Source organism: Ruditapes philippinarum, unplaced genomic scaffold (genome assembly GCF_026571515.1).
Source record: "Ruditapes philippinarum isolate M1 unplaced genomic scaffold, ASM2657151v2 ctg673_1_1_1_1, whole genome shotgun sequence".
Lineage (NCBI taxonomy): Eukaryota > Metazoa > Mollusca > Bivalvia > Venerida > Veneridae > Ruditapes > Ruditapes philippinarum.
In genome coordinates this window covers 216,783-228,930 of record NW_026864324.1, presented here as the reverse complement: position 1 = coordinate 228,930, position 12,148 = coordinate 216,783, and the positions used below count along the sequence as shown (strand labels likewise).

Genomic DNA, 12,148 nt, shown 5'->3' with positions numbered 1-12,148 from the left:
AGACAATGGCGACCTATGTGGTAGATAAACAAGCGTAAGACAACATCAAATTGGTTCCTATCAGCAGGATCAATACTTGAAGCAGAATTTAATCCGTTTCTTTTTATTTCATCATTATTGTAAGATTGTTAAAATGTTGTAAATATCTATACTTGTATATAATTAACTTTGATATTTGTGCGATTTTGTACCCCAGAGGTTAAATTTGAGTATGTGTTGTGATCTGTATTTATTTGTTTCTTAGATAAAGTCATTAAGTCATTTGATTATGATTTTTACTTTGTATTAAAAACCGGTGATATGCCTGTAGATTTTACTTTGTATTAAAAAACCGGTGATATGCCTGTATAATTTTGCCATGTGGTTTCAATATTTATAGTTAATATTGTTTAATTGAACCACCTACATATTTCTGTATATAACTTTTGGTTGCATGAGTAAGGTAGCACTTAAAAAATGAATACACCTTACATTTCACTTCTTAAAATATATTCATAGTTTTAATCCTGTAGATTATATCACAAGCCATGTAGGATAGTGTATTTCTTTTGCATCAAATTTTTAGATAACTTTTAATTCCATCTTGGCCTACATAAATTTGATGAATATGATATATTGCCATTAATGTTTGAAAAGTTCGTAAATCAGAAATCATCGATCAAAGTTTGTCTTATTTTTCATCATAAATATTTGTTTGTTTTTTTATTTTGTTATTGTTGTTCTAGACTTACGAGTGCCATTTTTGATTGTTTCTATTTGTAAAGTTGTCATTTCTTTATCATTAGTAGAAATCACTGATTGTTATGAAATTGCTAAAAATATATACATTATTCAAATGTCATTCACGTCACAACTCGCTGAAATGTTAATGACAGATTGAGTTGGACATTTACATAAATTTTGAATTAATTATAGCTCACAATACCATTTACATGTCACACCGTAGTCATCATTAGCTTCATAGAGGCGCAGACTTAATCCTGAGTATTATCTTTGGTGCCATAGTGTCATGTTTTTAATGTTTGTGTACATTAATTGTAATGTGTAAGTATAACTTGCACAACACTTTAAAATATATTATATTGTATTAAAATATATTATATTGTATATTTTGTGTGTGTTTTTCTCGCAATGTTGTAGTTAATTGTATTCGATATTGTTGATTCCATATTGAATAAAGTGTTGTTTCTTTCTGAAATAGTGTGTGAATATGTGCCGTATCGCTGTTACTTGTATTATTATGAAGGGCTTAGTTGTAACATGGCCTTTATGTAGCGATTTTTAATCTGATAGTGCTATTTGAGTCATTTAGACTCTAGAAGTCACCATGATTTGGTAGAGGCAGGTCAGTTTGTACTTTTAACGTTGCAGATTGGTTACACTTTAACCTTGTTATTGCCCAAATCAATGTATTATTTTGATGTCAAATTGTTCTAAATATTTTAAGAAATAACGTCCATTTGTCGAATTTTTGGCCATGTAAAAGGTAAAACAAGGTCATGATTGACCCTAAAAGTTGTTAGATTTCTTTGATCTCATGATTACCGGTGATCTATTTTTGTAATTTGTTGCTTTTTGCTTAAATTTGTATATTTTTAGTGCCCCCCACAGAGTGGGAGCATATAGCGTTGCACTTGTTCCGTCCGAGTGTCCGTACTCTGTCCGTCCGTCGTCCGTACGTCCGAAATCTTGTGAACGCAACTCCTCTTAAACCGGATGGTCAGATTTTGCTTAAACTTCCAGGGATGAACAACCTTAATGTGTAGATGGTAGTAAAGGAAGGAATTTTTGCTGCGACCAAATTTAACCAGAATTATGGCCCTTTGTTGATTTTTAGTTTTCAACTTGTGGCAGCATGTAGTCCAAAAAAATATTTGACACTAGAGTCATAAGATTGACAGAACAGTGGCGTGTGGGGCATCCGTGTCTTATGGACACAATTTCTAGTTTATTTTACTTTTGTTTGTGAAGTCACCCTATAAATGGATCATAATTATGAATATATAATCTTTTCAGTATTATTATAATTTCATTTGTTTTGCATTGAAGCAATATAAAGGAAAGTAAGTGTTTTGGTTTGTCTGAAACTATTGATATGTGATACACAGTTTACTTTTACTCATTCAAATAAAATCAGCTTGCTTTGTACAAGTAAGATTTCAGATAAATTTGCAAATATCAACTGATTTTTTTTTTAAAATGTTCAGACGAAGGTTACTGATGAAAAAAAACGTAGATTGGACTGTTTTGGGGAGTGTGTTTTCAATGCTTACTAGTTTTCTTTTTTCTAGAATATTAACATTCTGACTCATAGCAGAATGTGTTAATGTTTCGTGACAGCTTGTTAAAAGTTGATCATTGAAAATGTATTATTTTGGGTCGTTCAAAATCATTTGCTCAATACTAATATCTTTTGAGACATGCAACAGTTGATTTTATATTTCCCTGATCCTTCGAGATAATTGATTTCAATAATAATAGTTTTGAGAAATGAATACAGCATATAAGTCGTTTCTAAAAGTTGTGCTAGATGTTTCACATTCTTTAGTGAATAGATTTGATAATACTTAGAAACTATTTGCCTTTATAATTTTAACTGCTTTAAAGGGAGCGAAAGTTTTCTCACTTAAAATTTATTGAACACACAAAGACTTGCATGTCAACCTGATTTTTGTTCTTGTATTTGGTATATATCGTCGATTAATATGATCATTTAATTACTGTTTTTGTATTGTTTCGTTTTATCAAATACTGCATGTACAGAAAACTGAATTCCACCGAATGTTTACTTTGAACAAAAAAAAAAAAGAATACCACCGGTGTTGGGCGTACTTAGCCTGATTTTTTATCATCAGTTTTTAGCTCATCTGTCACAAAGTGACAGGGTGAGCTTTTGTGATCGCTTTTCGTCCGGCGTCCGTCGTCCGTCCGTCGTCCGTAAACTTTTACTTTAAATGACATCTCCTCATAAACCACAAGGCCAATTTCATCCAAACTTCACAGGAATGTTCCTTTGGTGGTCACCTTTAAAAATTGTTCAAAGAATTTAATTCCATGCAGAACTCTGGTTGCCATGGCAACCGAAAGAAAAAACTTTAAATATATCTTCTTTAAAAAACCATAAGAGCTAGAGCTTAGATATTTGGCATGAAACATCTTCTAGTGAGTGTCTACCAAGTTTGTTCAAATAAAAGCCCTGGGTCAAAATTGGCCCCGCCCTGGGGGGTCATTGATTTTCCCTATATGCATATAGTAAAAACTTAAAAAATCTTCTTTTAAAGAACTCAAAGAGCTATGGCTTAGATATTGATCATCAAACATGTTCTAATAGGTGTCTACCAAGTTTGTTCAAAGAAAAGCCCTGGGGTCAAAATTGGCTCCGCCCCAGGGGATCATTGATTTTCCCTATATGCATATAGTAAAAACTTAAAAAATCTTCTTTTAAAGAACCAAAGGATTTAGAGCTAAGATATTTAGCATTAAACATGTTCTAATAAGTGTCTACCAAGTTTGTTCAAATAAAAGCCCTTGGGTCAAAATTGACCCCGCCCCGGTGGGTCATTGATTTTCCCTATATATGCATATAGTAAAAACTTAAAAAACCATCTTTAAAGAACTCAAAGAGCTATGGTTAAGATATTTAGCATCAAACATGTTCTAATAGGTGTCTACCAAGTTTGTTCAAATAAAAGCCCTGGGGTCAAAATTGGCCCCGCCCCGGGGGTCATTGATTTTCCTTATATGTGTATAGCAAAAACTTAAAAAATCTTTTTTGAAAAAACCCAAATAGCTAGAGTTAAGATATTAAGCATGAAACATCTTTTAGTGAGTGTCTACAAAGTTTGTTCAAATAAAAGACCTGGGGTCAAAATTGGCCCCGCCCTGGAGTCATTGATTTTCCTTATATGTGTATAGCAAAAACTTAAAATCTTCTTTGAAAAAACCCAAATAGCTAGAGTCTAGATATTAAGCATGAGACATATTCTAGTAAGTGTTTACAAAGTTTGTTCAAATAAAATCCCTGGGGTCATAACTGGCCCGGCCCCAGGGGTGTCATTGTTTTTAACTACAGTTGACTCTCAATATGTCAAAATCGCTTTACTCAAAATTCCGCGTTAGTCGAAGTATTTCTAAAGTCCCGTCAAATTTCCTTCTTTATCTTTGTATTTTAACTCCGCTTAGGTCAAATTTTGACTTACCGAGACTCCTGTTTAGTCGAAAAGAAAATTTGGTCCCGTCAATTAAAGTCCAACATATTTTCATCTCAATTAGTCGAATTGGAAAACAGCCGACTGATCATAGGTCGGCAACATCAAGGTGAAATGTTGTCTCTTGTGATTCACACGTTCCATAGAAATTTTAATTGCCGGTCATCATGTATTATTAACACTTCGTAAAAGTGGCTTTAATCGGTTTCAGGACTTAATTGGTTTTAACGGTTAGATAACAAAATTAAGACGCGTGCCAGTCTGACAGGTGTTAGACAAAAAACAGCTTCGGTATTGATGTGTGTTATCAACGTAAATGACATTTGTATAATTAATGTTCCGTCATATTGCATCAGTGGTATAAGAGTAGCGGCTCCGGTTATATTTACAAATAGCCGTTTATATAGGGCCATATAACCTGTCAACAATCTATATAACTAATAATATACGTACGTTTTGCGGTACGGACATTTTGCGGTGTTACAGGGCGTTCATACTTATGTGCCCGAGGTTCTTATCCGAAGACTTGCGGAAACGACCGAAAAGATATCGAATGTACACCATTCTGATATTTGATATGTTAATAATAAGTTATTAAATTTATGTATTTTAGTTTCAAGATCAATAATTATAATTATATAGATCTATACCCAGCAAATATAAACAAACGGTCTTGTTGTTTGTTTTTCAATTAAAGACTTAACACTTTACCTTGAAAGAATAGTAGATGTCTTATTATTTTTTATTGATCTTTTCTTATTGTTCATTTTTGAATACATGTGCGAATGTTTATTAATACCAAAAGTAGAATTCCGATGATAATTTTAGAATTCATGTAATCGATAAGTCATTTATGCCACGTCGACAGACAGAAGGTAAATTTAAAAGATTTATCACTATTATTATAATAATTAATTACATATTGTTTGTTTTTTTGTTGTTGTTATTATTGTTGTTTTTTTATATATTTTCAAGACAACATTTCAAGACTCAGACATTAGTTATGAAAGCTTTACTAGTATATTAACACCTATGGTGACCCTATTCGTATTAGTGCAGAATGGCCGTGGACATTTAAATTAGTTAAGTCTTATGAATTAGTTTTAATAGATGTAGCAGGATTCATATTTGTTTAACTGATTGGCCAGAAACATGAATAACTCAGTCTGATTTTCTATATTACACGATACAAGCTTTTCTAATACTTAGATTTCTTTTAATAATCTTTTTTAGGCTACCAAAACAGGCCTGCATTGAAGGTTCATATTACGTATTAAATCGTGTTACAGTAATTGGAAGATATTCGAAATATGTATAATTGTTCATATATCAATTATATCAATGTAAAAAAGTTAAAATGTTTTAAATAAACTATATTTTTTCGTTGTTTTTTCTACTTTTGTACGAGTAGAATTTATTTTATTGAGAAGCTGTTTAAAAAAGTAGCTTAATACGAACCGACTGTTTCATGATTTAAATTTGATAATTATTATATCTTTGTAACCCAAGATTTTTTCTCCATATTAAACTACGTAACACTATCCGGGTAACCTACGAGTGTGTAACGAAGCGTGCTTATTGGCTTATTACTTCTATTAATATATACAATGTCATGTACATGTATAGCAATAAAATATGAACTATTTTAAGAATTTTGATCTATTTAAAGTATCTTGCTAACCACTCGTAGCTTTAAATTCAAATATAACAATTAAATAGAGAAAGGTTTTATTTATTTCATGTATGTATTCATGTTTGTTTTGTTGTTATTCAGGAATGCTTATTTAAAGCTTTAAATAATGGCAATTTTCTCTTTAAATGTTCTGTAAATTTAAAGCCAATAAATCCAAACGGACTGCGGTGAGTATTTTCTAAGATCTGGCCCTTCACAATAACTCTTTTTATTGAATATGACATTGACATGAACCGATTATTTATAGGTCACTGTAAAATTGAGATATGATTAAATATAGGAAGATTTGCTTGCATTCATGACCAGGATGGTCTTCTTATATACAATGTATAAATATATATTGAAAGACAAAGAAAGAAATACAGAAATCGGACCACGGGTCTCTTGATTATCAGTTAAGTATGTTAACCACTACCCCCACAGCGTCCGTTGTGATTTTAAGTTACAATTATTTAAACACGCGATCTGACATATTTTTTTAATAAAATGAATACTATCACCATTGATCACCACCATTTAACGTTGATTGTGGAACTTATTTTACAGCCCATGACTTCTTGTTTTTAATGAGAAATTCGACTTTTTTGAGGCTCTCAATGGGGAAAACAGATTTAAATATTAACGCAAATATTAAGGAAATTTCGTTTTAACTTGTTTTTAAGCTATTCTCACACGTCAGAATACTGTTTTTAAAGCCCACTCGATGAAATAAAATTTCATCTTACACACAAACAAACAAATATCCTCTATATAATAATAATAATAATAATAATAATAATAATAATGATAATAATAATAATAATTAAAAAAAATAAGTAAAAAAATAGAACTACCAACAATATTAATTCTGGCGGCTCTATATTGGTAGTGGAGCGGACTAAACGCTTTTTGTACTAGCAGGTTAAGTTGCCATTTCCGTTGATATAGAGCATGGCATGCTGGTATACATGCATTCTGACCTGCTGGCTGCTACATGTAATTTAAAGATCCTGTAAGTTGTAATTACTTTAAACAATATATTATGTATAATCCACACATTTACATAATAAGGTACATAATATAAGATTTACGGATTGAGTAGGAAGCTTGGAAAGCTTTTTTTGAAAACTCTCTCTGTTGTAATTAAGGTTGCAAATTACAATATATGTAACACAAATATTTGTACATATTATATGTAATCATAAAATATATGCATTCTTTCCTTATGGAAAAATTTGACTTCGACTTTATAGAATTTTTTTTTTATTTCTTCCAATTATTTACATGAAATGTAAAGTTCGGTTATATTTCTATACATAATGCTTTTTGGAACTTACACAATTGATAAATCTTAATTTGAGCATCATATTTATGATATAAAACCATAAAAATGTGGGTGACAGGACCTTTAAAAGATAGACAAAATAAAAAGGAAAATTTCCAATTTGAAGTAAGTCGAGTCCCTTAAATAGTTCGAATAAGTTTTAACTTTTGAAAGCTGCATGCCTTCAGATGAGACGAATTGTTATAAAGGTCAGAAAATCAGAAAGATGAACTAAGATTTTGTGTCGAGGTTTGAAGTAATGAAAGGTTGAAGTAATAATTTAAATGTAATGTGTAGCATAAAAAAGTAACATTCTAGAAGGGTGGCAACGTTTCAGCTCATACTACAAATATTTCCAATATGCAATGCAGAGTTGACTCGATTCATATGAATTTAAGTTATTCCTAAGCTTACCTTGCGCTAAAGGAATTGCTAGTACCTATAACAATAATGTGTATGCATAATTATATCTCGTGGCCATGAATTAGAAACGTTTGGTCTTGTAGTTTTTGGTTTTCTAATATCTCATGGTCGATTTTTCTTGCCACTGTAAGCAACTGTTATCTGACATTTGCATTTAATGTTACAAAATATTATCCTCATTTTTATTCGCGTTCCTATGCTTATGTTATAACTGACATATCAATAACTATATATTATATAAAAGAAAGCAGATTCGTGAAAGTGTGTTTTATTCAATTCTTTTATTTATTTATTTTTGCAGAACAATCATGAAAACGTGGATTATTATCGCACTGGTTTTGAGCACATGTGTTGTTCAGGTAGACGGTGGATTTTTGAAAAAAGTTTTCAAAAATGTAGGAAAGGTTGCGGGTTCAATAGTTACACCACTTCTTGGCATTGATAAGTTAGAGAAGCAAGCTGAACTTGGCATACATTCTGTTGAATCGGGAATAACAACTTTCAATGGCAAACTTGCTAACAAGCTAAGAAATTTAGAGACGTATTTAAAAAATGAACTTATTCTCGAAGTTAAGAAATTAGCAGACTCTGGAACTGAAATGACAAGAAGTGCTCAGGATATATCAAATAGTACACAGGAGGTTGTTGACGGTGTGATTAATAATTTGATTCCAGAAACTGTTGAAACCATGGAAACCGCTCAGGATATGATGAAAACAGTATCGGACAATGTTAATAAAGTTGGAAATGCAGGTGTTAGCGTACTGGACAATGTTTCTGAAGTTGTGATTTCTGAAGCCGCAATGCAATATTTCCGTTGGATGATGGTAAAATTTGTTAACAGCAGAGCTGCATTACCGGTACTGGTACTGGTACTGCAGTACGTACTGCTGTGAATTTGCAAGTACTGGTACTGATACTGAATTACTCTTTTAAAACGTTGCTACTACTGATACTGGTACTGCATTTCTGTCTTAAAAGTGGTACTGCTACTGCATTACAAGGCAGTACTTTGGTTTTGATAAAAACGTCATCATGTGTTAAAAAGTGAAGCTTTAAATCCCATGTATTATTATTATTGTTTTGTGTGTGTGTGAAAAAGTAAGTTTTCCAATCTACTCATAAATTTACTCATAACTATAGAAAACCAAAACTTAAGAAATTGCATTACATGAAACTTAAGCTTAGAGAAATCATAATGCATAAATAAATTATGCATTTTATTCTTGCATGTGTAACTGTTTAAATCGAAAGAATTTCATTATTACGGGATAAATTTGCGAATATAGTGGTTAATTACATTTATAGTTGTAGTTTAAATATATATCAGGCACATTTATTGAACTGATTTTAAGTTTCAATCAAATACAATTGAACACTTAAACTTCTTCTTTTATTCTTACTAATCCTATTTCAAGTGATATTTGTTATTAGCGACATAAAAAAGATGTTATTTACTACATTAGTATAATTGAACAGAGGTGTGAAAGGCAACAAAAGACTGTTGTGTTTTAAATGAAAGATGATTGCATTGTATTACAGTTGACTGGATACTGACATGAATATTATATTTTGTAAAATTAATGTTGTTTTGTAAAAAGTATGTTAAATCATTGAAAAATGAAAAATGTAATGTAAACTTTAAAGTTAAGAATAATTTTAATTTTTAGCTGAATAATGTTGCATCTTTAAAAATATGTAGTTAAAATCATTAAAATATGTCAATATACATAATATGTAATTTTTGATTGACAGTGTGTATCTAGGTGTACATAAAATTATTCGCCGATTTCAGTTAATTTTAAAAGGACCAATGAAAATTCTCCTTACATTCAGTCATTCCCTGTTGGAAGTCAAACCGACGAGAGACGGACTTCGTCTTTGCTATTGTTTGTTTGGGATATTTGTTGTTGATTTTTTTCTTTATTTTGTGTGTGCATGTGCGCGTGCTTTTGTTGTTTTTAATTTGCAGAAAGCCTGTACATTAAGCGTGTATTATGTTTAATTTCAGTATTATTTGAGATTGTATTTCAAATGCCATATAGATACTTTACAAGTGTATATGTTAACTCTAAGTATTCTGCCCATAGCCGACAGATAGATGACGAAAACAAGATCCAATTTGCTTCATGGAATTTATTTCATTTATGTACCTTATTACGCCATAATGGAGAAAAAAAAGCTGAATCATTTTGCCGCTGTGTTTTAGCGGAGTTCGTAATATCTTAACAATGTGAGAATTAGTAGTGGTTTTCGCCGTTCCAGTACACTAAGCGTGTACAGTATTATTAATTTTCTAAAACATAGGTTTGATTTACTCAAAACATTGTCGTATGTTTGTATATATTTTATTCATAGACAAGTCCTTGCAGTCTAAAAATGTCTTTTTGTACAGGCGGGCATGTTATTGGAAAAGTTTTAGGCAGAAAAGCTTGGGATCCATGTCACATGTTTTCTTTGTACTCTTGGTGGGTTTGCCTCATGCTGTTAGAATAAGTTCTGTGGTCAAGGTCAAGTCAGCGCACATTTTAATGTAGATTAATATCATATTTTGTTTTTAAAAAAATCAGTTTTGTTGTCAAAGCACTGGTTACGATTGGGTGAACCCATTTTAAAATATTCTTTTTATAATTCTGATTTCTACTTAATCTTTGTATCAGTATAATTTTGAAAACTTTGACAGTGACTAGAACACAATAACATTAAGAATTGTGGTGCAAAATATACATGTGATTGACCTTTGACTTTTTAGCGGTATTCTGGTACGAACCCGGAATGTTATTATTATGTACATATACAAACTTAAATACTTTATTACTCTACTTATGTCTTGAAGTTAATGCTTTATGATGATTATTGTCTTTGTTTGTTTGTTTGGTTTTATTATTGAATTATATATTTTATACATTTCTTATATTTGAGTATGTGTAATAAAGTGTATTCGGTTGTTAGCAATAAATTTTATCTAGAAATATGAGTTATGTTACTGAAGTCGGTTAAGTTTGTATTTGCAAAACATGTTTACTTCCATAAAGTATGTCAAGAAAATCTGAGCGAAACTGAAGTTCAGTATATATATTGTTTGGCAGTATTGCTATTAGACATTTAAATTTTTAATAACCTTTTTCGATAATAATTATCGGATTCCGACGATAATCTGACAGATTTTAAAGTACTGCATACTTTCACATGTTTTTTGTCTAGATTAAAGTAAGTAACGCAACACTTGCCTAAAAAGGCTCAGTGGCAAAGAGTAAAGACATTCAGTTCCGATTTGAAGAAACAGTAGGTTAACATTATTTTTTATACTTCTTTTTTATGCCAGCGCAATCTGTAATGTGTGCGTGCGCGCTCATGTGCGTGTGTAACATAGAAATAAAGTGAACTTAAAAAAGTCCTTTTCTTAAGAAACACAATTCCGATTTCAACCAAACTTGCAAGGATTGTTCTTGGGTTTACTTTGAATCCGGAGCTATCAATAACAGGTACCTAGCTCGAAGAATGTCATTTGCTCGATTATTGCTCGATATATATGTAATGTCATACATGTATGTTGTGTCGCGTTGTCAGATACCCCCAGTTTATGATCCTCAATAACTGTTGAATGTAAAAATGTAATAATCATTTATGTGTGCAATTGGTAAAATTTGCAGATGTTTTGCATATAAATCAAGCATTTAAAATATAATTGCCTTGGCAAAACTTTCTACATTCATACGTAGCATTTAATGTAACTTGGCACAAAAATGTTCACCATTGTGAGGTTAATTATTGCGCGCTTAATTAATCCATGTCCCTGCTACCAAAGTCAAGGTCACAGATCAAAGTTAAAATCAAAACAGATGTGTAAAGTGACCATTTAATCATCATTTTTGGGCGAATTGTACCACAAATGACGACTATCATGACCACAAGTGTGACACGTGTAATTTAGGTTAATATTTGCAAGGTGACGGTCACTAGCGATGATGAAATATCCAGATATTTTCCTGATATTGCTATAAGCATATTTATGATACCTAAATCCCTGTCAAAAGGCTTTTGTGACTGACGTATTTTGCGACAATGTTGCCCTAGTTCAATATAAATAGCCACATTATTTCTCCTGTCAAATAAATAAATTAATTAGTATGTATCGAAAACTTAACAAAAAAATAACATATTAACCAGATTTACTTCGGCCAAGTATCTTTTTCAAAGATACTTCTTGTTAACAGTTATCTGTTCAGATCTCATATGATTATATATATATGTAATAATAATATGCCCTTAAGATCAGCAGTAAAAACGTTATTTTAAATTGATTGCATGTAAAACAGGGGTGAGTCATGCGAAGCGAGATCTCTGCACGTGCCAATGTGCAACAGTGCGTCCTACACTACCGGATTAAAATGATAAGCTACGAAAGTGTTCACAAAAGTGTTATAACTTTACACACTTTACTTTAAACAAAAAGTAAGCTATTGACTTTTTGTTTGTTCGATGACGCACACATGCCCAATAGTGATCAAATCACTGATT

At 31.3% G+C, this 12,148-nt stretch overlaps 1 protein-coding gene across 1 annotated transcript; it reads left to right on the top strand.

Moving 5' to 3' along the window:
• Positions 1-5,007: 5,007 nt before the first annotated feature.
• Positions 5,008-8,663, top strand: LOC132725208 (uncharacterized). The gene is made up of 2 exons (XM_060710299.1): positions 5,008-5,083; positions 7,929-8,663. Exon 2 carries the CDS (start codon positions 7,936-7,938, stop codon positions 8,521-8,523), a length of 588 nt encoding a protein of 195 aa, XP_060566282.1. The 5' UTR covers positions 5,008-5,083; positions 7,929-7,935; the 3' UTR covers positions 8,524-8,663.
• The last annotated feature ends 3,485 nt before the right edge of the window (positions 8,664-12,148 follow it).

Coding starts and splice junctions, on each gene's coding strand:
- LOC132725208 (XM_060710299.1), top strand. CDS start 7,936: ATGAAAACGTGGATTATTATCGCACTGGTTTTGAGCACATGTGTTGTT.